The sequence below is a fragment of the Mustelus asterias genome, unplaced genomic scaffold, assembly GCF_964213995.1.
Source record: "Mustelus asterias unplaced genomic scaffold, sMusAst1.hap1.1 HAP1_SCAFFOLD_1519, whole genome shotgun sequence".
Lineage (NCBI taxonomy): Eukaryota > Metazoa > Chordata > Chondrichthyes > Carcharhiniformes > Triakidae > Mustelus > Mustelus asterias.
Genome location: NW_027591464.1, coordinates 2,501 through 28,791, shown reverse-complemented (window position 1 = coordinate 28,791; position 26,291 = coordinate 2,501). Strand labels below are relative to the sequence as shown.

The window sequence follows — 26,291 nt, the reverse complement described above, 5'->3', positions numbered from 1 at the left end:
CTTTCTATCCCTCTGTTCCCCAGTGTGTCCTCTCTCTATATTCCTCTGTTCCCCAGTGTGCCCTCTTTCTATCCCTCTGTTCCTCAGTGTGTTCTCTCTCTATATCCCTCTGTTCCCCAGTGTGCCCTCTCTCTCTATCCCTCTGTTCCCCAGTGTGTCCTCTCTCTATATCCCTCTGTTCCCCAGTCTGTCCTCTCTCTATATCCCTCTGTTCCTCAGTGTGTCCTCTCTCTATATCCCTCTGTTCCCCAGTGTGCCCTCTCTCTCTATCCCTCTGTTCCCCAGTGTGTCCTCTCTCTATATCCCTCTGTTCCCCAGTCTGTCCTCTCTCTATATCCCTTTGTTCCTCAGTGTGTCCTCTCTCTATATCCCTCTGTTCCCCAGTGTGTTCTCTCTCTATATCCCTCTGTTCCCCAGTGTGCCCTCTCTCTCTATCCCTCTGTTCCCCAGTGTGTCCTCTCTCTATATCCCTCTGTTCCCCAGTCTGTCCTCTCTCTATATCCCTCTGTTCCTCAGTGTGTCCTCTCTCTCTATCCCTCTGTTCCCCAGTGTGTCCTCTCTCTATATCCCTCTGTTCCCCAGTCTGTCCTCTCTCTATATCCCTCTGTTCCTCAGTGTGTTCTCTCTCTCTATCCCTCTGTTCCTCAGTGTGCCCTCTCTCTCTATCCCTCTGTTCCCCAGTGTGTCCTCTCTCTATATCCCTCTGTTCCCCAGTGTGTCCTCTATCTATATCCCTCTGTTCCTCAGTGTGTTCTCTCTCTCTATCCCTCTGTTCCTCAGTGTGCCCTCTCTCTCTATCCCTCTGTTCCCCAGTGTGCCCTCTCTCTATATCCCTCTGTTCCTCAGTGTGTTCTCTCTCTCTATCCCTCTGTTCCTCAGTGTGTCCTCTCTCTCTATCCCTCAGTTCCCCAGTGTGCCCTCTTTCTATCCCTCTGTTCCCCAGTGTGCCCTCTCTCTCTATCCCCCTGTTCCCCAGTGTGTTCTCTCTCTATATCCCTCTGTTCCTCAGTGTGCCCTCTCTCTCTATCCCCCTGTTCCCCAGTGTGCCCTCTTTCTATCCCTCTGTTCCCCAGTGTGTCCTCTCTCTATATCCCTCTGTTCCTCAGTGTGTCCTCTCTCTCAATATCCCTCTGTTCCTCAGTGTGTCCTCTCTCTATATCCCCCTGTTCCCCAGTGTGTCCTCTCTCTATATCCCTCTGTTCCTCAGTGTGTTCTCTCTCTCTATCCCTCTGTTCCTCAGTGTGCCCTCTCTCTCTATCCCCCTGTTCCCCAGTGTGCCCTCTCTCTCTATCCCCCTGTTCCCCAGTGTGTCCTCTCTCTATATCCCTCTGTTCCCCAGTGTGTCCTCTCTCTATATCCCTCTGTTCCTCAGTGTGTCCTCTCTCTCTGTATCCCTCTGTTCCCCAGTGTGTCCTCTCTCTATATCCCTCTGTTCCCCAGTGTGTCCTCTCTCTATATCCCTCTGTTCCTCAGTGTGTCCTCTCTCTATATCCCTCTGTTCCCCAGTGTGTCCTCTCTCTATATCCCTCTGTTCCTCAGTGTGTCCTCTCTCTATATCCCTCTGTTCCCCAGTGTGTCCTCTCTCTATATTCCTCTGTTCCCCAGTGTGTCCTCTCTCTGTATCCCTCAGTTCCCCAGTGTGTCCTCTCTCTGTATCCCTCTGTTCCCCAGTGTGTCCTCTCTCTATATCCCTCAGTTCCCCAGTGTGTCCTCTCTCTATATCCCTCTGTTCCCCAGTGTGTCCTCTCTCTATATCCCTCTGTTCCCCAGAGTGTCCTCTCTCTATATCCCTCTGTTCCTCAGTGTGTTCTCTCTCTCTATCCCTCTGTTCCCCAGTGTGCCCTCTCTCTGTATCCCTCTGTTCCTCAGTGTGTCCTCTCTCTATATCCCTCTGTTCCCCAGTGTGCCCTCTTTCTATCCCTCTGTTCCCCAGTGTGTCCTCTCTCTATATCCCTCTGTTCCCCAGTGTGCCCTCTTTCTATCCCTCTGTTCCCCAGTGTGTCCTCTCTCTATATCCCTCTGTTCCCCAGTGTGCCCTCTTTCTATCCCTCTGTTCCCCAGTCTGTCCTCTCTCTATATCCCTCTGTTCCCCAGTGTGCCCTCTTTCTATCCCTCTGTTCCCCTGTCTGTCCTCTCTCTATATCCCTCTGTTCCCCAGTGTGCCCTCTTTCTATCCCTCTGTTCCCCAGTCTGTCCTCTCTCTATATCCCTCTGTTCCCCAGTGTGCCCTCTTTCTATCCCTCTGTTCCCCAGTGTGTCCTCTCTCTATATCCCTCTGTTCCCCAGTGTGTCCTCTCTCTATATTCCTCTGTTCCTCAGTGTGTCCTCTCTCTATATCCCTCTGTTCCCCAGTGTGTCCTCTCTCTATATCCCTCTGTTCCCCAGTGTGTCCTCTCTCTATATTCCTCTGTTCCTCAGTGTGTCCTCTCTCTATATCCCTCTGTTCCCCAGTGTGCCCTCTTTCTATCCCTCTGTTCCCCAGTGTGTCCTCTCTCTATATTCCTCTGTTCCCCAGTGTGCCCTCTTTCTATCCCTCTGTTCCTCAGTGTGTTCTCTCTCTATATCCCTCTGTTCCCCAGTGTGCCCTCTCTCTCTATCCCTCTGTTCCCCAGTGTGTCCTCTCTCTATATCCCTCTGTTCCCCAGTCTGTCCTCTCTCTATATCCCTCTGTTCCTCAGTGTGTCCTCTCTCTATATCCCTCTGTTCCCCAGTGTGCCCTCTCTCTCTATCCCTCTGTTCCCCAGTGTGTCCTCTCTCTATATCCCTCTGTTCCCCAGTCTGTCCTCTCTCTATATCCCTTTGTTCCTCAGTGTGTCCTCTCTCTATATCCCTCTGTTCCCCAGTGTGTTCTCTCTCTATATCCCTCTGTTCCCCAGTGTGCCCTCTCTCTCTATCCCTCTGTTCCCCAGTGTGTCCTCTCTCTATATCCCTCTGTTCCCCAGTCTGTCCTCTCTCTATATCCCTCTGTTCCTCAGTGTGTCCTCTCTCTCTATCCCTCTGTTCCCCAGTGTGTCCTCTCTCTATATCCCTCTGTTCCCCAGTCTGTCCTCTCTCTATATCCCTCTGTTCCTCAGTGTGTTCTCTCTCTCTATCCCTCTGTTCCTCAGTGTGCCCTCTCTCTCTATCCCTCTGTTCCCCAGTGTGTCCTCTCTCTATATCCCTCTGTTCCCCAGTGTGTCCTCTATCTATATCCCTCTGTTCCTCAGTGTGTTCTCTCTCTCTATCCCTCTGTTCCTCAGTGTGCCCTCTCTCTCTATCCCTCTGTTCCCCAGTGTGCCCTCTCTCTATATCCCTCTGTTCCTCAGTGTGTTCTCTCTCTCTATCCCTCTGTTCCTCAGTGTGTCCTCTCTCTCTATCCCTCAGTTCCCCAGTGTGCCCTCTTTCTATCCCTCTGTTCCCCAGTGTGCCCTCTCTCTCTATCCCCCTGTTCCCCAGTGTGTTCTCTCTCTATATCCCTCTGTTCCTCAGTGTGCCCTCTCTCTCTATCCCCCTGTTCCCCAGTGTGCCCTCTTTCTATCCCTCTGTTCCCCAGTGTGTCCTCTCTCTATATCCCTCTGTTCCTCAGTGTGTCCTCTATCTCTATATCCCTCTGTTCCTCAGTGTGTCCTCTCTCTATATCCCCCTGTTCCCCAGTGTGTCCTCTCTCTATATCCCTCTGTTCCTCAGTGTGTTCTCTCTCTCTATCCCTCTGTTCCTCAGTGTGCCCTCTCTCTCTATCCCCCTGTTCCCCAGTGTGCCCTCTCTCTCTATCCCTCTGTTCCCCAGTGTGTCCTCTCTCTATATTCCTCTGTTCCCCAGTGTGTCCTCTCTCTATATTCCTCTGTTCCCCAGTGTGTCCTCTCTCTATATCCCTCAGTTCCCCAGTGTGTCCTCTCTCTATATCCCTCTGTTCCCCAGTGTGTCCTCTCTCTATATCCCTCTGTTCCCCAGAGTGTCCTCTCTCTATATCCCTCTGTTCCCCAGTGTGTTCTCTCTCTATATCCCTCTGTTCCCCAGTGTGCCCTCTCTCTCTATCCCTCTGTTCCCCAGTGTGTCCTCTCTCTATATCCCTCTGTTCCCCAGTCTGTCCTCTCTCTATATCCCTCTGTTCCTCAGTGTGTCCTCTCTCTCTATCCCTCTGTTCCCCAGTGTGTCCTCTCTCTATATCCCTCTGTTCCCCAGTCTGTCCTCTCTCTATATCCCTCTGTTCCTCAGTGTGTTCTCTCTCTCTATCCCTCTGTTCCTCAGTGTGCCCTCTCTCTCTATCCCTCTGTTCCCCAGTGTGTCCTCTCTCTATATCCCTCTGTTCCCCAGTGTGTCCTCTATCTATATCCCTCTGTTCCTCAGTGTGTTCTCTCTCTCTATCCCTCTGTTCCTCAGTGTGCCCTCTCTCTCTATCCCTCTGTTCCCCAGTGTGCCCTCTCTCTATATCCCTCTGTTCCTCAGTGTGTTCTCTCTCTCTATCCCTCTGTTCCTCAGTGTGTCCTCTCTCTCTATCCCTCAGTTCCCCAGTGTGCCCTCTTTCTATCCCTCTGTTCCCCAGTGTGCCCTCTCTCTCTATCCCCCTGTTCCCCAGTGTGTTCTCTCTCTATATCCCTCTGTTCCTCAGTGTGCCCTCTCTCTCTATCCCCCTGTTCCCCAGTGTGCCCTCTTTCTATCCCTCTGTTCCCCAGTGTGTCCTCTCTCTATATCCCTCTGTTCCTCAGTGTGTCCTCTCTCTCAATATCCCTCTGTTCCTCAGTGTGTCCTCTCTCTATATCCCCCTGTTCCCCAGTGTGTCCTCTCTCTATATCCCTCTGTTCCTCAGTGTGTTCTCTCTCTCTATCCCTCTGTTCCTCAGTGTGCCCTCTCTCTCTATCCCCCTGTTCCCCAGTGTGCCCTCTCTCTCTATCCCCCTGTTCCCCAGTGTGTCCTCTCTCTATATCCCTCTGTTCCCCAGTGTGTCCTCTCTCTATATCCCTCTGTTCCTCAGTGTGTCCTCTCTCTCTGTATCCCTCTGTTCCCCAGTGTGTCCTCTCTCTATATCCCTCTGTTCCCCAGTGTGTCCTCTCTCTATATCCCTCTGTTCCTCAGTGTGTCCTCTCTCTATATCCCTCTGTTCCCCAGTGTGTCCTCTCTCTATATCCCTCTGTTCCTCAGTGTGTCCTCTCTCTATATCCCTCTGTTCCCCAGTGTGTCCTCTCTCTATATTCCTCTGTTCCCCAGTGTGTCCTCTCTCTGTATCCCTCAGTTCCCCAGTGTGTCCTCTCTCTGTATCCCTCTGTTCCCCAGTGTGTCCTCTCTCTATATCCCTCAGTTCCCCAGTGTGTCCTCTCTCTATATCCCTCTGTTCCCCAGTGTGTCCTCTCTCTATATCCCTCTGTTCCCCAGAGTGTCCTCTCTCTATATCCCTCTGTTCCTCAGTGTGTTCTCTCTCTCTATCCCTCTGTTCCCCAGTGTGCCCTCTCTCTGTATCCCTCTGTTCCTCAGTGTGTCCTCTCTCTATATCCCTCTGTTCCCCAGTGTGCCCTCTTTCTATCCCTCTGTTCCCCAGTGTGTCCTCTCTCTATATCCCTCTGTTCCCCAGTGTGCCCTCTTTCTATCCCTCTGTTCCCCAGTGTGTCCTCTCTCTATATCCCTCTGTTCCCCAGTGTGCCCTCTTTCTATCCCTCTGTTCCCCAGTCTGTCCTCTCTCTATATCCCTCTGTTCCCCAGTGTGCCCTCTTTCTATCCCTCTGTTCCCCTGTCTGTCCTCTCTCTATATCCCTCTGTTCCCCAGTGTGCCCTCTTTCTATCCCTCTGTTCCCCAGTCTGTCCTCTCTCTATATCCCTCTGTTCCCCAGTGTGCCCTCTTTCTATCCCTCTGTTCCCCAGTGTGTCCTCTCTCTATATCCCTCTGTTCCCCAGTGTGTCCTCTCTCTATATTCCTCTGTTCCTCAGTGTGTCCTCTCTCTATATCCCTCTGTTCCCCAGTGTGTCCTCTCTCTATATCCCTCTGTTCCCCAGTGTGTCCTCTCTCTATATTCCTCTGTTCCTCAGTGTGTCCTCTCTCTATATCCCTCTGTTCCCCAGTGTGCCCTCTTTCTATCCCTCTGTTCCCCAGTGTGTCCTCTCTCTATATTCCTCTGTTCCCCAGTGTGCCCTCTTTCTATCCCTCTGTTCCTCAGTGTGTTCTCTCTCTATATCCCTCTGTTCCCCAGTGTGCCCTCTCTCTCTATCCCTCTGTTCCCCAGTGTGTCCTCTCTCTATATCCCTCTGTTCCCCAGTCTGTCCTCTCTCTATATCCCTCTGTTCCTCAGTGTGTCCTCTCTCTATATCCCTCTGTTCCCCAGTGTGCCCTCTCTCTCTATCCCTCTGTTCCCCAGTGTGTCCTCTCTCTATATCCCTCTGTTCCCCAGTCTGTCCTCTCTCTATATCCCTTTGTTCCTCAGTGTGTCCTCTCTCTATATCCCTCTGTTCCCCAGTGTGTTCTCTCTCTATATCCCTCTGTTCCCCAGTGTGCCCTCTCTCTCTATCCCTCTGTTCCCCAGTGTGTCCTCTCTCTATATCCCTCTGTTCCCCAGTCTGTCCTCTCTCTATATCCCTCTGTTCCTCAGTGTGTCCTCTCTCTCTATCCCTCTGTTCCCCAGTGTGTCCTCTCTCTATATCCCTCTGTTCCCCAGTCTGTCCTCTCTCTATATCCCTCTGTTCCTCAGTGTGTTCTCTCTCTCTATCCCTCTGTTCCTCAGTGTGCCCTCTCTCTCTATCCCTCTGTTCCCCAGTGTGTCCTCTCTCTATATCCCTCTGTTCCCCAGTGTGTCCTCTATCTATATCCCTCTGTTCCTCAGTGTGTTCTCTCTCTCTATCCCTCTGTTCCTCAGTGTGCCCTCTCTCTCTATCCCTCTGTTCCCCAGTGTGCCCTCTCTCTATATCCCTCTGTTCCTCAGTGTGTTCTCTCTCTCTATCCCTCTGTTCCTCAGTGTGTCCTCTCTCTCTATCCCTCAGTTCCCCAGTGTGCCCTCTTTCTATCCCTCTGTTCCCCAGTGTGCCCTCTCTCTCTATCCCCCTGTTCCCCAGTGTGTTCTCTCTCTATATCCCTCTGTTCCTCAGTGTGCCCTCTCTCTCTATCCCCCTGTTCCCCAGTGTGCCCTCTTTCTATCCCTCTGTTCCCCAGTGTGTCCTCTCTCTATATCCCTCTGTTCCTCAGTGTGTCCTCTATCTCTATATCCCTCTGTTCCTCAGTGTGTCCTCTCTCTATATCCCCCTGTTCCCCAGTGTGTCCTCTCTCTATATCCCTCTGTTCCTCAGTGTGTTCTCTCTCTCTATCCCTCTGTTCCTCAGTGTGCCCTCTCTCTCTATCCCCCTGTTCCCCAGTGTGCCCTCTCTCTCTATCCCTCTGTTCCCCAGTGTGTCCTCTCTCTATATTCCTCTGTTCCCCAGTGTGTCCTCTCTCTATATTCCTCTGTTCCCCAGTGTGTCCTCTCTCTATATCCCTCAGTTCCCCAGTGTGTCCTCTCTCTATATCCCTCTGTTCCCCAGTGTGTCCTCTCTCTATATCCCTCTGTTCCCCAGAGTGTCCTCTCTCTATATCCCTCTGTTCCTCAGTGTGTTCTCTCTCTCTATCCCTCTGTTCCCCAGTGTGCCCTCTCTCTGTATCCCTCTGTTCCTCAGTGTGTCCTCTCTCTATATCCCTCTGTTCCCCAGTGTGCCCTCTTTCTATCCCTCTGTTCCCCAGTGTGTCCTCTCTCTATATCCCTCTGTTCCCCAGTGTGCCCTCTTTCTATCCCTCTGTTCCCCAGTGTGTCCTCTCTCTATATCCCTCTGTTCCCCAGTGTGCCCTCTTTCTATCCCTCTGTTCCCCAGTCTGTCCTCTCTCTATATCCCTCTGTTCCCCAGTGTGCCCTCTTTCTATCCCTCTGTTCCCCTGTCTGTCCTCTCTCTATATCCCTCTGTTCCCCAGTGTGCCCTCTTTCTATCCCTCTGTTCCCCAGTCTGTCCTCTCTCTATATCCCTCTGTTCCCCAGTGTGCCCTCTTTCTATCCCTCTGTTCCCCAGTGTGTCCTCTCTCTATATCCCTCTGTTCCCCAGTGTGTCCTCTCTCTATATTCCTCTGTTCCTCAGTGTGTCCTCTCTCTATATCCCTCTGTTCCCCAGTGTGTCCTCTCTCTATATCCCTCTGTTCCCCAGTGTGTCCTCTCTCTATATTCCTCTGTTCCTCAGTGTGTCCTCTCTCTATATCCCTCTGTTCCCCAGTGTGCCCTCTTTCTATCCCTCTGTTCCCCAGTGTGTCCTCTCTCTATATTCCTCTGTTCCCCAGTGTGCCCTCTTTCTATCCCTCTGTTCCTCAGTGTGTTCTCTCTCTATATCCCTCTGTTCCCCAGTGTGCCCTCTCTCTCTATCCCTCTGTTCCCCAGTGTGTCCTCTCTCTATATCCCTCTGTTCCCCAGTCTGTCCTCTCTCTATATCCCTCTGTTCCTCAGTGTGTCCTCTCTCTATATCCCTCTGTTCCCCAGTGTGCCCTCTCTCTCTATCCCTCTGTTCCCCAGTGTGTCCTCTCTCTATATCCCTCTGTTCCCCAGTCTGTCCTCTCTCTATATCCCTTTGTTCCTCAGTGTGTCCTCTCTCTATATCCCTCTGTTCCCCAGTGTGTTCTCTCTCTATATCCCTCTGTTCCCCAGTGTGCCCTCTCTCTCTATCCCTCTGTTCCCCAGTGTGTCCTCTCTCTATATCCCTCTGTTCCCCAGTCTGTCCTCTCTCTATATCCCTCTGTTCCTCAGTGTGTCCTCTCTCTCTATCCCTCTGTTCCCCAGTGTGTCCTCTCTCTATATCCCTCTGTTCCCCAGTCTGTCCTCTCTCTATATCCCTCTGTTCCTCAGTGTGTTCTCTCTCTCTATCCCTCTGTTCCTCAGTGTGCCCTCTCTCTCTATCCCTCTGTTCCCCAGTGTGTCCTCTCTCTATATCCCTCTGTTCCCCAGTGTGTCCTCTATCTATATCCCTCTGTTCCTCAGTGTGTTCTCTCTCTCTATCCCTCTGTTCCTCAGTGTGCCCTCTCTCTCTATCCCTCTGTTCCCCAGTGTGCCCTCTCTCTATATCCCTCTGTTCCTCAGTGTGTTCTCTCTCTCTATCCCTCTGTTCCTCAGTGTGTCCTCTCTCTCTATCCCTCAGTTCCCCAGTGTGCCCTCTTTCTATCCCTCTGTTCCCCAGTGTGCCCTCTCTCTCTATCCCCCTGTTCCCCAGTGTGTTCTCTCTCTATATCCCTCTGTTCCTCAGTGTGCCCTCTCTCTCTATCCCCCTGTTCCCCAGTGTGCCCTCTTTCTATCCCTCTGTTCCCCAGTGTGTCCTCTCTCTATATCCCTCTGTTCCTCAGTGTGTCCTCTATCTCTATATCCCTCTGTTCCTCAGTGTGTCCTCTCTCTATATCCCCCTGTTCCCCAGTGTGTCCTCTCTCTATATCCCTCTGTTCCTCAGTGTGTTCTCTCTCTCTATCCCTCTGTTCCTCAGTGTGCCCTCTCTCTCTATCCCCCTGTTCCCCAGTGTGCCCTCTCTCTCTATCCCCCTGTTCCCCAGTGTGTCCTCTCTCTATATCCCTCTGTTCCCCAGTGTGTCCTCTCTCTATATCCCTCTGTTCCTCAGTGTGTCCTCTCTCTCTATATCCCTCTGTTCCTCAGTGTGTCCTCTCTCTATATCCCCCTGTTCCCCAGTGTGTCCTCTCTCTATATCCCTCTGTTCCTCAGTGTGTCCTCTCTCTCTATTCCTCTGTTCCCCAGTGTGCCCTCTCCCTATATCCCTCTGTTCCCCAGTGTGTTCTCTCTCTACATCCCTCTGTTCCCCAGTGTGTCCTCTCTCTCTACATCCCTCAGTTCCCCAGTGTGTCCTCTCTCTATATCCCTCTGTTCCTCAGTGTGTCCTCTCTCTATATCCCTCTGTTCCCCAGTGTGTCCTCTCTCTGTATCCCTCAGTTCCCCAGTGTGTCCTCTCCCTACATCCCTCTGTTCCCCAGTGTGTCCTCTCTCTATATCCCTCTGTTCCCCAGTGTGTCCTCTCTCTGTATCCCTCAGTTCCCCAGTGTGTCCTCTCCCTACATCCCTCTGTTCCCCAGTGTGTCCTCTCTCTATATCCCTCTGTTCCTCAGTGTGTCCTCTCTCTATATCCCTCTGTTCCTCAGTGTGTCCTCTCTCTATATCCCTCTGTTCCTCAGTGTGTCCTCTCTCTATATCCCTCTGTTCCTCAGTGTGTCCTCTCTCTCTATCCCTCTGTTCCTCAGTGTGTCCTCTCTCTATATCCCTCTGTTCCTCAGTGTGTTCTCTCTCTCTATCCCTCTGTTCCCCAGTGTGTCCTCTCTCTCTATCCCTCTGTTCCCCAGTGTGCCCTCTCTCTCTATATCCCTCTGTTCCTCAGTGTGTCCTCTCTCTATATCCCTCTGTTCCTCAGTGTGTCCTCTCTCTATATCCCTCTGTTCCTCAGTGTGTCCTCTCTCTATATCCCTCTGTTCCTCAGTGTGTCCTCTCTCTATATCCCTCTGTTCCTCAGTGTGTCCTCTCTCTATATCCCTCTGTTCCTCAGTGTGTTCTCTCTCTCTATCCCTCTGTTCCCCAGTGTGTCCTCTCTCTGTATCCCTCTGTTCCCCAGTGTGTCCTCTCTCTATATCCCTCAGTTCCCCAGTGTGTCCTCTCTCTATTTCCCTCTGTTCCCCAGTGTGTCCTCTCTCTATATCCCTCTGTTCCCCAGAGTGTCCTCTCTCTATATCCCTCTGTTCCTCAGTGTGTTCTCTCTCTCTATCCCTCTGTTCCCCAGTGTGCCCTCTCTCTGTATCCCTCTGTTCCTCAGTGTGTCCTCTCTCTATATCCCTCTGTTCCCCAGTGTGCCCTCTTTCTATCCCTCTGTTCCCCAGTGTGTCCTCTCTCTATATCCCTCTGTTCCCCAGTGTGCCCTCTTTCTATCCCTCTGTTCCCCAGTGTGTCCTCTCTCTATATCCCTCTGTTCCCCAGTGTGCCCTCTTTCTATCCCTCTGTTCCCCAGTCTGTCCTCTCTCTATATCCCTCTGTTCCCCAGTGTGCCCTCTTTCTATCCCTCTGTTCCCCAGTCTGTCCTCTCTCTATATCCCTCTGTTCCCCAGTGTGCCCTCTTTCTATCCCTGTTCCCCAGTCTGTCCTCTCTCTATATCCCTCTGTTCCCCAGTGTGCCCTCTTTCTATCCCTCTGTTCCCCAGTGTGTCCTCTCTCTATATCCCTCTGTTCCCCAGTGTGTCCTCTCTCTATATTCCTCTGTTCCTCAGTGTGTCCTCTCTCTATATCCCTCTGTTCCCCAGTGTGTCCTCTCTCTATATCCCTCTGTTCCCCAGTGTGTCCTCTCTCTATATTCCTCTGTTCCTCAGTGTGTCCTCTCTCTATATCCCTCTGTTCCCCAGTGTGCCCTCTTTCTATCCCTCTGTTCCCCAGTGTGTCCTCTCTCTATATTCCTCTGTTCCCCAGTGTGCCCTCTTTCTATCCCTCTGTTCCTCAGTGTGTTCTCTCTCTATATCCCTCTGTTCCCCAGTGTGCCCTCTCTCTCTATCCCTCTGTTCCCCAGTGTGTCCTCTCTCTATATCCCTCTGTTCCCCAGTCTGTCCTCTCTCTATATCCCTCTGTTCCTCAGTGTGTCCTCTCTCTATATCCCTCTGTTCCCCAGTGTGCCCTCTCTCTCTATCCCTCTGTTCCCCAGTGTGTCCTCTCTCTATATCCCTCTGTTCCCCAGTCTGTCCTCTCTCTATATCCCTTTGTTCCTCAGTGTGTCCTCTCTCTATATCCCTCTGTTCCCCAGTGTGTTCTCTCTCTATATCCCTCTGTTCCCCAGTGTGCCCTCTCTCTCTATCCCTCTGTTCCCCAGTGTGTCCTCTCTCTATATCCCTCTGTTCCCCAGTCTGTCCTCTCTCTATATCCCTCTGTTCCTCAGTGTGTCCTCTCTCTCTATCCCTCTGTTCCCCAGTGTGTCCTCTCTCTATATCCCTCTGTTCCCCAGTCTGTCCTCTCTCTATATCCCTCTGTTCCTCAGTGTGTTCTCTCTCTCTATCCCTCTGTTCCTCAGTGTGCCCTCTCTCTCTATCCCTCTGTTCCCCAGTGTGTCCTCTCTCTATATCCCTCTGTTCCCCAGTGTGTCCTCTATCTATATCCCTCTGTTCCTCAGTGTGTTCTCTCTCTCTATCCCTCTGTTCCTCAGTGTGCCCTCTCTCTCTATCCCTCTGTTCCCCAGTGTGCCCTCTCTCTATATCCCTCTGTTCCTCAGTGTGTTCTCTCTCTCTATCCCTCTGTTCCTCAGTGTGTCCTCTCTCTCTATCCCTCAGTTCCCCAGTGTGCCCTCTTTCTATCCCTCTGTTCCCCAGTGTGCCCTCTCTCTCTATCCCCCTGTTCCCCAGTGTGTTCTCTCTCTATATCCCTCTGTTCCTCAGTGTGCCCTCTCTCTCTATCCCCCTGTTCCCCAGTGTGCCCTCTTTCTATCCCTCTGTTCCCCAGTGTGTCCTCTCTCTATATCCCTCTGTTCCTCAGTGTGTCCTCTCTCTCTATATCCCTCTGTTCCTCAGTGTGTCCTCTCTCTATATCCCCCTGTTCCCCAGTGTGTCCTCTCTCTATATCCCTCTGTTCCTCAGTGTGTTCTCTCTCTCTATCCCTCTGTTCCTCAGTGTGCCCTCTCTCTCTATCCCCCTGTTCCCCAGTGTGCCCTCTCTCTCTATCCCCCTGTTCCCCAGTGTGTCCTCTCTCTATATCCCTCTGTTCCCCAGTGTGTCCTCTCTCTATATCCCTCTGTTCCTCAGTGTGTCCTCTCTCTCTATATCCCTCTGTTCCTCAGTGTGTCCTCTCTCTATATCCCCCTGTTCCCCAGTGTGTCCTCTCTCTATATCCCTCTGTTCCTCAGTGTGTCCTCTCTCTCTATTCCTCTGTTCCCCAGTGTGCCCTCTCCCTATATCCCTCTGTTCCCCAGTGTGTTCTCTCTCTACATCCCTCTGTTCCCCAGTGTGTCCTCTCTCTCTACATCCCTCAGTTCCCCAGTGTGTCCTCTCTCTATATCCCTCTGTTCCTCAGTGTGTCCTCTCTCTATATCCCTCTGTTCCCCAGTGTGTCCTCTCTCTGTATCCCTCAGTTCCCCAGTGTGTCCTCTCCCTACATCCCTCTGTTCCCCAGTGTGTCCTCTCTCTATATCCCTCTGTTCCCCAGTGTGTCCTCTCTCTGTATCCCTCAGTTCCCCAGTGTGTCCTCTCCCTACATCCCTCTGTTCCCCAGTGTGTCCTCTCTCTATATCCCTCTGTTCCTCAGTGTGTCCTCTCTCTATATCCCTCTGTTCCTCAGTGTGTCCTCTCTCTATATCCCTCTGTTCCTCAGTGTGTCCTCTCTCTATATCCCTCTGTTCCTCAGTGTGTCCTCTCTCTCTATCCCTCTGTTCCTCAGTGTGTCCTCTCTCTATATCCCTCTGTTCCTCAGTGTGTTCTCTCTCTCTATCCCTCTGTTCCCCAGTGTGTCCTCTCTCTCTATCCCTCTGTTCCCCAGTGTGCCCTCTCTCTCTATATCCCTCTGTTCCTCAGTGTGTCCTCTCTCTATATCCCTCTGTTCCTCAGTGTGTCCTCTCTCTATATCCCTCTGTTCCTCAGTGTGTCCTCTCTCTATATCCCTCTGTTCCTCAGTGTGTCCTCTCTCTATATCCCTCTGTTCCTCAGTGTGTCCTCTCTCTATATCCCTCTGTTCCTCAGTGTGTTCTCTCTCTCTATCCCTCTGTTCCCCAGTGTGCCCTCTCTCTATATCCCTCTGTTCCCCAGTGTGCCCTCTCTCTATATCCCTCTGTTCCTCAGTGTGTCCTCTCTCTATATCTCTCTGTTCCTCAGTGTGTCCTCTCTCTCTATATCCCCCTGTTCCCCAGTGTGTCCTCTCTCTATATCCCTCTGTTCCTCAGTGTGTCCTCTCTCTCTATTCCTCTGTTCCCCAGTGTGCCCTCTCCCTATATCCCTCTGTTCCCCAGTGTGTCCTCTCCCTACATCCCTCTGTTCCCCAGTGTGTCCTCTCTCTATATCCCTCTGTTCCCCAGTGTGTCCTCTCTCTACATCCCTCTGTTCCCCAGTGTGTCCTCTCTCTATATCCCTCTGTTCCTCAGTGTGTCCTCTCTCTATATCCCCCTGTTCCCCAGTGTGTCCTCTCTCTATATCCCTCTGTTCCCCAGTGTGTCCTCTCTCTACATCCCTCTGTTCCCCAGTGTGTCCTCTCTCTACATCCCTCTGTTCCCCAGTGTGTCCTCTCTCTACATCCCTCTGTTCCCCAGTGTGTCCTCTCTCTATATCCCTCTGTTCCTCAGTGTGTCCTCTCTCTATATCCCCCTGTTCCCCAGTGAGTCCTCTCTCTATATCCCTCTGTTCCCCAGTGTGTCCTCTCTCTACATCCCTCTGTTCCCCAGTGTGTCCTCTCTCTATATCCCTCTGTTCCCCAGTGTGTCCTCTCTCTATCCCTCTGTTCCCCAGTGTGTCCTCTCTCTATATCCCTCTGTTCCCCAGTGTGTCCTCTCTCTACATCCCTCTGTTCCCCAGTGTGTCCTCTCTCTCTATATCCCCCTGTTCCCCAGTGTGTCCTCTCTCTATATCCCTCTGTTCCCCAGTGTGTCCTCTCTCTACATCCCTCTGTTCCCCAGTGTGTCCTCTCTCTACATCCCTCTGTTCCCCAGTGTGTCCTCTCCCTACATCCCTCTGTTCCCCAGTGTGTCCTCTCCCTATATCCCTCTGTTCCTCAGTGTGTCCTCTCTCTGTATCCCTCTGTTCCCCAGTGTGTCCTCTCTCTATATCCCTCTGTTCCCCAGTGTCCCCTCTCTCTATATCCCTCTGTTCCCCAGTGTGTCCTCTCTCTATATCCCTCTGTTCCCCAGTGTGTCCTCTCTCTACATCCCTCTGTTCCCCAGTGTGTTCTCTCTCTACATCCCTCTGTTCCTCAGTGTGTCCTCTCTCTACATCCCTCTGTTCCTCAGTGTGTCCTCTCTCTCTATCCCTCTGTTCCTCAGTGTGTCCTCTCTCTATATTCCTCTGTTCCCCAGTGTGTCCTCTCTCTATATCCCTCTGTTCCTCAGTGTGTCCTCTCCCTATATCCCTCTGTTCCTCAGTGTGTCCTCTCCCTACATCCCTCTGTTCCCCAATGTGTCCTCTCCCTATATCCCTCTGTTCCTCAGTGTGTCCTCTCTCTCTGTATCCCTCCGTTCCCCAGTGTGTCCTCTCTCTATATCCCTCTGTTCCCCAGTGTGTCCTCTCTCTACATCCCTCTGTTCCTCAGTGTGTCCTCTCTCTCTATCCCTCTGTTCCTCAGTGTGTCCTCTCTCTATATTCCTCTGTTCCCCAGTGTGTTCTCTCTCTATCCCTCTGTTCCTCAGTGTGTCCTCTCTCTATATTCCTCTGTTCCTCAGTGTGTCCTCTCTCTATATTCCTCTGTTCCCCAGTGTGTCCTCTCTCTATATTCCTCTGTTCCCCAGTGTGTCCTCTCTCTATATCCCTCTGTTCCTCAGTGTGTCCTCTCTCTATATCCCTCTGTTCCTCAGTGTGTCCTCTCCCTACATCCCTCTGTTCCCCAGTGTGTCCTCTCCCTATATCCCTCTGTTCCCCAGTGTGTCCTCTCCCTATATCCCTCTGTTCCTCAGTGTGTCCTCTCTCTCTGTATCCCTCCGTTCCCCAGTGTGTCCTCTCTCTATATCCCTCTGTTCCCCAGTGTGCCCTCTCTCTATATCCCTCTGTTCCCCAGTGTGTCCTCTCCCTACATCCCTCTGTTCCCCAGTGTGTCCTCTCCCTATATCCCTCTGTTCCTCAGTGTGTCCTCTCTCTCTGTATCCCTCCGTTCCCCAGTGTGTCCTCTCTCTATATCCCTCAGTTCCCCAGTCTGTCCTCTCTCTCTGTCCCTCTGTTCCCCAGTGTGTCCTCTCTCTCCATCCCTCAGTTCCGCAGTCTGTCCTCTCTCTGTATCCTCTGGCCCTCAGTGGGGCCCCCGCTCTGTAACGGAGCAATGGAGCGGTATTGCCTTACCAGACACGGCTGATCGCATCGCGGGCCTTGCCACCCTGGGCGACAGGTGCAGCTGCCATCGAACTGGTCGCAAGACGCCATGTTGGCACACTGGCACGTGGCGTTACATCCAGGACCCCACTTCCCCTGGCGACACGGGGTGGTACATTCCGAGCCCATCCAACCTGAGGGGTGGAGAGAGATGGAGGATGTTTAGGTCCGGGGGGAGTCATAAGAGAAGGAGGGAGAGAGCAGAGATCGGCCATTTTGAGATGCGCCAAGTTTTCCTTAACCCGCTGGTGGGGTGGGGTGGGTGGGGAGAAAGTAGTCCCTCGGTACAGCAGGGGGCGCCTCGTTAAGTGACCTTGAGTCATTGAGATTTACAGCATGGGAACAGGCCCTTTGGCCCAACTTTTCCATGCTGCCCCCTTTTTTTAACCCCTAGTCTAGTCCCAGTTGCCCGCATTTCCCCTCTCTACCCATCTTACCCACGTAACAGTCTAAAGTCAAAATTGTACCCGCCTCTACTACTACCTCTGGCAGCTCGTTCCAGACACTCACCACCCTCTGTGTGAAAAAATTGCCCCTCTGGACCCTTTTGTATCTCTCCCCTCTCACCTTAAACCTATGCCCTCCAGTTTTAGACTCCCCTACCTTTGGGAAAAGATATTGACTATCTAGCTGATCTATGCCCCTCATTATTTATAGACCTCTATAAGATCACCCCTCAGCCTCCTACGCTCCAGAGAAAAAAGTCCCAGTCTATCCAGCCTCTCCTCATAACTCAAACCATCAAGTACCGGCAGCATCCTAGTAAATCTTTTCTGCACTCTTTCCAGTTTAATAATATCCTTTCTATAATAGGGTGACCAGAACTGTACACAGTATTCCAAGTGTGGCCTTACCAATGTCTTGTACAACTTCAACAAGACGTCCCAACTCCTGTATTCAATGTTCTGACCAATGAAACCAAGCATGCCGAATGCCTTCTTCACCACTCTGTCCACCTGTGACTCCACTTTCAAGGAGCTATGAACATGTACCCCAGATCTCTTTGTTCTGTAACTCTCCCCAACGCCCCACCATTAACTGAGTAAGTCCTGCCCTGGTTCAATCTACCAAAATGCATCACCTCGCATTTATCTAAATTAAACTCCATCTGCCATTCGTCAGCCCACTGGCCCAATTGATCAAGATCCCGCTGCAATTGGAGATAACTTGCTTCACTGTCCACTGTCCTCTTGGTGTCATCTGCAAACTTACGAACCATGCCTCCTATATTCTCATTCAAATTACTAATATAAATGACAAATAACAGTGGACCCAGCACTGATCCCTGAGGCACACCGCTGGTCACAGGCCTCCAGTTTGAAAAACAACTCTCTACAACCAGCTCCCCACCCTCAGCGCATTGCCGCCCCGACCTTTATCATTGTCCCACTCCCTCAGCTCTGGGAGTGTCAGTCTGGGTTATACGCTGGGGGTGGGGGGTGGGGTTGACTGACCTCGCGGTCAGTCTTGGCAGCCATTTTGAATTCCCGTGACCCCTGACCTATGACGTTAGAGCCAGGGCGAGCGAAGGTGGAGGGTCGCCCGTTCACAGGACGGAGAGTGGTGACGGGCCTAGGCCCCATCTCGTCAGACGGGCCTCACGGAGGCTCCAGGAAGGGGTCCACAAAGCCCCACCTTGGAAAAACACACCCTGGCGTGCAACGTAAGGCAGGAAGGTAGGGGACACCAGGAGACCATTCAGCCCCTCGAGGGTTGCCCCTTAGTGTCCAAAGATGTGCGGGTTAGGCGGATTGGCCATGCTAAATTGCCCCTTAGTGTCCAAAGATGAGCAGGTTAGGGTGATTGGCCATGCTAAATTGCCCCTTAGTGTCCAAAGATGTGTAGGTTAGGTGGATTGGCCATGCTAAATTGCCCCTTAGTGTCCAAAGATGAGCAGGTTAGGGTGATTGGCCATGCTAAATTGCCCCTTAGTGTCCAAAGATGTGTAGGTTAGGGTGATTGGCCGTGCTAAATTGCCCCTAGTGTCCAAAGATGTGTAGGTTAGGTGGATTGGCCGTGCTAAATTGCCCCTTAGTGTCCAAAGATGAGCAGGTTAGGGTGATTGGCCATGCTAAATTGCCCCTTAGTGTCCAAAGATGTGTAGGTTAGGGTGATTGGCCGTGCTAAATTGCCCCTAGTGTCCAAAGATGTGCAGGTTAGGTGGATTGGCCATGCTAAATTGCCCCTTAGTGTCCAAAGATGTGTAGGTTAGGTGGATTGGCCGTGCTAAATTGCCCCTTAGTGTCCAAAGATGTGCAGGTTAGGTGGATTGGCCATGCTAAATTGCCCCTTAGTGTCCAAAGATGTGTAGGTCAGGTGGATTGGCCGTGCTAAATTGCCCCTGAGTGTCCAAAGATGTGTAGGTTAGGGTGGTTGGCCGTGCTAAATTGCCCCTAGTGTCCAAAGATGTGCGGGTGAGGTGGATTGGCCATACTAAATTGCCCCTTAGTAAGAAAAGGGACAGAAGGTCCAGTCAGTCTCTTCGATCTTGTCCCTTAATCAAATCACGGATGATTCTGTATCTTAACCCCAACGACCCGCCTCAGTTCCGTAACCCTTAACCCCTCCCCCCACCTTAACCCAACACAAACCTCTCCGATTCAGTTTGGGAATTTCAAATTGACTCCCTCACCCTCGACAGAGTGAGGGAGAGAATTCCGGATCCTTCCTCCCCGTCATGTGAGGAACTAAAGCCCCGTAAACGACCCCATCGTATCTGCCACCACCACCACCCCTGGCAGGACGTTCCAGACACGGTGGCTCAGTGGGTTAGCACCGCTGTCTCGCAGCGCCAGGGACCCGGGTTCGATTCCCGGCTCGGGTCACTGTCTGTTTGCACATTCTCCCCATGTCTGCATGAGTTTCCTCCGGATGAACAAAGAACAAAGAACAATACAGCACAGGAACAGGCCCTTCGGCCCTCCAAGCCTGCGCCGCTCATGTGCCCAACTAGACCATTCGTTTGTATCCCTCTATTCCCAGTCTGTTCATGTGGTTATCTAGATAAGTCTTAAACGATCCCAGCGTGTCCGCCTCAATCACCTTGCTTGGCAGCGCATTCCAGGCCCCCACCACCCTCTGTGTAAAATACGACCCCCTGACATCTGTGTTGAACCTTGCCCCCCTCACCTTGAACTTGTGACCCCTTGTGTTCCTCACCTCCGACCTGGGAAAAAGCTTCCCACTGTTCACCCTATCTGTGCCCTTTATAATTTTATACACCTCTATTAGGTTGCCCCTCATCCTCTGTCTTTCCAGGGAGAACATCCCCAGTTTACCCAATCTCTCCTCATAGCTAAGACCCTCCATACCAGGCACCATCCTGGTAAACCTTTTCTGCACTCTCTCCAAAGTCTCTACGTCCTTCTGGTAGTGTGGCGACCAGAACTGGACGCAGTATTCCAAATGTGGCCTAACTATCGTTCTATACAGCTGCGACATCATATACCAACTTTTATATTCTATGCTCCGTCCAATAAAGGCAAGCATGCCATATGCCTTCTTCACCACCCTCTCCACCTGTGCTGCCACCTTTAAGGATCTGTGGACTTGTACACCCAGGTCCCTCTGTGTGTCTATACTCCTGATGGTTCTGCCATTTATTGTATAGCTCCCCCTTACATTAGATCTACCGAAATGCATCACTTCGCATTTATCTGGATTAAATTCCATCTGCTATTTCTCCGTCCAATGTTCCAGCCTATCTATATCCTGCTGCATTCTCTGACAATGTTCATCACTATCCGCAACTCCAGCAATCTTCGTGTCGTCCGCAAACTTACTGATCACACCAGCTACATCTTCCTCCAAATCATTTATATATATCACAAACAGCAGAGGTCCCAGTACAGAGCCCTGCGGAACACCACTAGTCACAGACCTCCAACCGGAAAAAGACCCCTCCACTGCTACCCCCTGTCTTCTATGGCTAATCATGATGTGGTCACGGGCATTCAGCCTCTGATCTTCGGGTAAGCGTTCTCCAAGGCGGCCTTCACGACACACGACAGCGCAGAGTCGCTGAGCAGAAACTGATAGCCAAGTTCCGCACACATGAGGACGGCCTAAACCGGGATGTTGGATTTATGTCACATTATCAGTAACCCCCACAGCTTGCCTCCTGGACTTGCAGAATTTCACTAGCTGTTCTGTCTGGAGACAATTCACATCTCTTTAACCTGTGTTGAATGCTCCCTCCACCCACATTGTCTGTACATTTAAGACCTGGCTGGCTGTAGAGATTTGCATTCTAATCAGTATTCTGTAATTTGATTTCTGTGTCTGTTTGCACTGTTTGAGAGCAGATATCCACTCCATCTGACGAAGGAGCTGTGCTCCGAAAGCTTGTGGTATTTGCTACCAAATAAACCTGTTGGACTTTAACCTGGTGTTGTGAGACTTCTTACTGTTCTATGGCTAAGCCAGTTCTCCACCCATCTAGCTAGCTCACCTTTTACCTCGTGAGATTTAACCTTTTGCACCAGCCTGCCATGAGGGACCTTGTCAAACGCTTTACCAAAATCCATATAGACGACATCCACGGCCCTTCCCTCGCCAATCGTTTTTGTCACCTCCTCAAAAAACTCAACCAAATTTGTGAGGCATGACCTCCCTCGTACAAAACCATGCTGTCTATCGCTAATGAGATTATTCAGTTCTAAATGCGCATATATCCTATCTCTAAGAATCTTCTCCAACAATTTCCCTACCACGGACGTCAAGCTCACTGGCCTATAATTACCCGGGTTATCCTTGCTACCCTTCTTAAATAACGGGACCACATTTGCTATCCTCCAATCCTCTGGGACCTCACCTGTGTCCAGTGAAGAGACAAAGATTTCTGTTAGAGGCCCAGCAATTTTATCTCTTGCCTCCCTGAGGAGTCTAGGATAGATGCCATCTGGCTCTGGGGATTTGTCTGTCTTAATGTTTCCTGTTAAGAAACAAGGATGCTCCGGTTTCCTCCCATAGTCCAAAGGATATGCGTGTTAGGATGCATTGGCCATGCTAAATTGCCCCTTAGTGTCCAAAGATGTGCTGGTTAGGGGGATTGGCCATGCTAAATTGCCCCTTAGTGTCCAAAGATGTGCGGGTTAGGTGGATTGGCCATGCTAAATTGTTCCTTAGTGTCCAAAGATGTGCTGGAATGCGCTGCCTGGAAAGGTAGTGGAGGTGGGAAACCTCACAACCATTAAAAAGTATTTGGATGAGCACTCGAAACGTCATAACATTCATGGATACGGGACAAGTGCTGGAAAACAGGATTAGTGCCACTTTAGAGGTAGATAGTGTCGGAGTGGAGTCGATGGGCCGAAGGGCTTTTTCTGCGCTATAACGTGAAGGCCGCAATCTTATCTTAGGTGACGTGCGGGGAGAGCCAAGTGAATCTGGTTCCCGGCCGATTCTGCGCGATCTGAACCTCGCCGGAACTCCGACGCGGTCAGCCTCACTCCCAAAATTGTTAAATTCAATTCTGAGGTTGGGATTGGCTGCAGAGCCCCGCGATAGTGGGAGTTGGCGGGGGACAGGGCAGTGACTGACAGTTCTCTGCGTTCCTTGAACACAGAGGTCTGCGCATGCGCAATGGCGCCCTTCGCTGCAACCTGCCGGCTTTCGGACAGCTCAGCACCCCCCCGCCCCGCCCCCCCGCTCCTGGCATGAAACAGATCTTGCATTTTTTTTCAACGGAGTGTGGTAACATTCGACTTTTTTTTAAACTCGCCCCAAAAAAGAGGCATGAATCACTTTTGTTTCGACGCTCGCTCAGCACTTTTTTGGTACGATGGCCCCTCGTGAGTCCATCACAGAACAAAGAACAGTCAAGCACAGGAGCAGGCCCTTCGGCCCCTCCAAGCCTGTGCCGATCATGATGCCTGCCTAAACTAAAACCGTACCCACTTACAGACCCCGTATCCTCCCATTCCCATCCTATTCATGTATCCGTCTAGTTGCCCCTTAAATGCCGCTATCGTACCCGCTCCCACCCCCTCCCCGGGCAGCGCGTTCCAGACATTCACCACCCTCTGTGTAAAAAAACTTACCTCGCACATCTCCTCTAAACTTTTCCCCACGCACCTTAAACCTGTGTCCCCGAGTACTCGACTCTTCCACCCTGGGGAAAGAGCTTCTGACTATCCACTCTGTCCGTGCCCCTCATAATCTTGTAAACCTCTATCAGGTCACGCCCCCAACCTCCGCCGTTCCAGTGAGAACAAACTAAGTTTCTCCAACCTCTCCTCATAGCTAATGCCCTCCATACCAGGCAACATCCTGGTAAACCTCTTCTGTACCCTCTCCAAACCCCCACATCCTTCTGGTAGTGTGGTGACCAGAATTGTACACAATATTCCAAATGAGGCCTAACTAAGGTTCTGTACAGCTGAAGCATGACCCGCCAATTTTTATACTGGAAAACAGAATACTCAATACTTGCCCTCGAAGGGATCGGGCACTGACCTGTTTTGCATTCGCAAACCCCATCCAGCGGAGAGCAGGAGGCAGCATTTACACATCGGCACCTCGATGAACAGTTGGAACCGTACGTCCAAGCTGGGCACTCAACAGAACAGTGTTTCCCCTGAGGACAGAGAATATTCCATCAATCAACAGCGATCACTTAGCTGGGACTGCGTCCCCTACACTGTCCCCCTTCAAACACCCCCAGGACAGGTACACCACAGGGATAGACACAGAGTAAAGCTCCCTCTACACTGTCCCCATTAAACACTCCCAGGACAGGTGCAGCACAGGGTTAGATACAGAGTAAAGCTCCCTCTACACTGTCCCCCCATCAAACACTCCCAGGACAGGTACAGCACGGGGTTAGATACAGAGTAAAGCTCCCTCTACACTGTCCCCCATCAAACACTCCCAGGACAGGTACAGCACGGGGTTAGATACAGAGTAAAGCTCCCTCTACACTGTCCCCCATCAAAGACTCCCAGGACAGGTACAGCACGGGGTTAGATACAGAGTAAAGCTCCCTCTACGCTGTCCCCATTAAACACTCCCAGGACAGGGGCAAGCACGGGGTTAGATACAGAGTAAAGCTCCCTCTACACTGTCCCCATCAAACACTCCCAGGACAGGTACAGCATGGGGTTAGATACAGAGTAAAGCTCCCTCTACACTGTCCCCATCAAACACTCCCAGGACAGGGACACCACAGGGTTAGATACAGAGTAAAGCTCCCTCTACACTGTCCCCATTAAACACTCCCAGGACAGGTGCAGCACAGGGTTAGATACAGAGTAAAGCTCCCTCTACACTGTCCCCATCAAACACTCCCAGGACAGGTACAGCATGGGGTTAGATACAGAGTAAAGCTCCCTCTACACTGTCCCCATCAAACACTCCCAGGACAGGGACAGCACGGGGTTAGATACAGAGTAAAGCTCCCTCTACACTGTCCCCCATCAAACACTCCCAGGACAGGTACAGCACGGGGTTAGATACAGAGTAAAGCTCCCTCTACACTGTCCCCATCAAACACTCCCAGGACAGGGACAGCACGGGGTTAGATACAGAGTAAAGCTCCCTCTACACTGTCCCCCATCCCAGGAGAGGTACATGGGGGTGGGAGGGTTGCTGTTGTCCGGGGATGGGGCCTTGTTGACTCATTTGCCTCCCCCTCGGCCAGGGGTTGGCCTTCGACTGGAGGTGAAAGGTCAGTGATTGTGAGCTGCCGTCAGTGTCCAGATGAATGCTGGCCCAACCTGCTGCCCTCTTGCCCACCCCCCAAAATGCCGCCCCACACCGCCCCCGTTCCAGGGGCCTCTGGTAGTAACCGAGGCCTACCCACAGGCTTACCGTGTATCCCGGGGCGCAGACGCAGCGTCCCGTCTCTGTGTCGCACCTCCCCCCGTTCAGGCACAGGCAAACGTTCATGCAACCGACCCCGTAGAATCCGGCCTGGCAACTCTCGCTGCAGGTTCTCCCCGACCATCCGGCCTTGCAGGTACACTCCCCGGTTACTGGGTGGCAACTGGGGTGGGGTGACGGCAGGGGACAAATAGCAGACAGGAGACAATGCATGAACAGTTTCGCAAAGCAACACCATCATCTTATAGCCCGAGAGTGCCCCTGGCAACCAACGAGAAAAAGTAGCCACAAAGCCTGAACGTAAATTTGACCGCAAACGACGGGAGGCGATATTCAGGGCACGCGGCCAAAAGTTCAATCAAAGATCAATAAATATTAGGCCACAAGTAAGCAAGGAGGTTCTAATCACGCTGCCTACTCCCCCCCCACCCCGGCACCGGTGTCACGGCTGTGGGATCTTTACATGCACTTGAGATAGGCTAGGGAAGCACCTCCGACAGTGCGACACTCTCTCAGCACTGACCCTCCCACAGTGCGGCACTCTCTCAGCACTGACCCTCCCACAGTGCGGCGCTCCCTCAGCACTGACCCTCCCACAGTTCAGCACTCCCTCAGCACTGACCCTCCCACAGTGCGGCACTCCCTCAGCACTGACCCTCCCACAGTGCGGCACTCCCTCAGCACTGACCCTCCCACAGTGCGGCGCTCCCTCAGCACTAACCCTCCCACAGTGCGGCACTCTCTCAGCACTGACCCTCCCACAGTGCGGCACTCCCTCAGCACTGAACCTCCCACAGTTCAGCACTCCCTCAGCACTGACCCTCCCACAGTGCGGCGCTCCCTCAGCACTGAACCTCCCACAGTTCAGCACTCCCTCAGCACTGACCCTCCCACAGTGCGGGGCTCCCTCAGCACCGACCCTCCCACAGTGCGGCACTCCCTCAGCACTGACCCTCCCACAGTGCGGCACTCCCTCAGCACTGACCCTCCCACAGTGCGGCACTCCCTCAGCACTGAACCTCCCACAGTTCAGCACTCCCTCAGCACTGACCCTCCCACAGTGCGGCGCTCCCTCAGCACTGACCCTCACACAGTGCGGCACTCCCTCAGCCCTAACCCTCCCACAGTGCGGCACTCCCTCAGTCCTGACCCTCCCACAGTGCGGCGCTCCCTCAGCACTGACCCTCCCACAGTGCGGCGTTCCCTCAGCACTGACCCTCCCACAGTGCGGCGCTCCCTCAGCACTGACCCTCCCGCAGTGTGGCGTTCCCTCAGCGCTGACCCTCCCACAGTGCAGCGTTCGCTCAGCACTGACCCTCCCACAGTGCGGCGCTCGCTCAGCACTCACCCTCCCGCAGTGCGGCGCTCTCTCAGCACTGACCCTCCCAAAGTGCGGCGCTCACTCAGCACTGACCCTCTCGCAGTGTGGCGCTCTCTCAGCACTGACCCTCCCGCAGTGTGGCGCTCTCTCAGCACTGACCCACCCACAGTGTGGCGCTCCCTTAGCACTGACGCTCCCACAGTGCGGCGCTCCCTCAGCACTGACCCTCCCACAGTGCGGCGCTCCCTCAGCACTGACCCTCCCACAGTGCGGCCCTCCCTCAGCACTGACCCTCCCACAGTGCGGCGCTCCCTCAGAACCGACCCTCCCACAGTGCGGCGCTCCCTCAGCACTGACCCTCCCACAGTGCGGCGCTCCCTCAGCACTGACCCTCCCACAGTGACCGCTCCCTCAGCACTGACCCTCCCACAGTGCGGCGCTCCCTCAGCACTGACCCTCCCACAGTGCAGCGCTCCCTCAGCACTGACCCTCCCACAGTGCGGCGCTCCCTCAGCACTGACCCTCCCACAGTGCGGCGCTCCCTCAGCACTGACCCTCCCACAGTGCGGCGTTCCCTCAGCACTGACCCTCCCACAGTGCGGCGCTCCCTCAGCACTGACCCTCCCGCAGTGTGGCGTTCCCTCAGCGCTGACCCTCCCACAGTGCAGCGTTCGCTCAGCACTGACCCTCCCACAGTGCGGCGCTCGCTCAGCACTCACCCTCCCGCAGTGCGGCGCTCTCTCAGCACTGACCCTCCCAAAGTGCGGCGCTCGCTCAGCACTGACCCTCTCGCAGTGTGGCGCTCTCTCAGCACTGACCCTCCCGCAGTGTGGCGCTCTCTCAGCACTGACCCACCCACAGTGTGGCGCTCCCTTAGCACTGACGCTCCCACAGTGCGGCGCTCCCTCAGCACTGACCCTCCCACAGTGCGGCGCTCCCTCAGCACTGACCCTCCCACAGTGCGGCCCTCCCTCAGCACTGACCCTCCCACAGTGCGGTGCTCCCTCAGAACCGACCCTCCCACAGTGCGGCGCTCCCTCAGCACTGACCCTCCCACAGTGCGGCGCTCCCTCAGCACTGACCCTCCCACAGTGACCGCTCCCTCAGCACTGACCCTCCCACAGTGCGGCGCTCCCTCAGCACTGACCCTCCCACAGTGCGGCACTTCCT

At 52.9% G+C, this 26,291-nt stretch overlaps 1 protein-coding gene across 1 annotated transcript in view; it reads right to left on the bottom strand.

Moving 5' to 3' along the window:
- Window positions 1-26,291, bottom strand: part of LOC144488394 (uncharacterized) — a gene marked incomplete at its 3' end in the record, with an annotated part of 85,921 nt that overhangs the window by 58,560 nt on the left and 1,070 nt on the right. The window contains exons 2-4 of the mRNA XM_078206467.1: window positions 23,789-23,963; window positions 22,436-22,556; window positions 15,950-16,113 (exon numbers count right to left, since the gene is read on the bottom strand). Coding sequence (XP_078062593.1) covers window positions 15,950-16,113; window positions 22,436-22,556; window positions 23,789-23,963 — 460 coding nt within the window. The remainder of the gene's footprint in view (window positions 1-15,949; window positions 16,114-22,435; window positions 22,557-23,788; window positions 23,964-26,291) is intronic.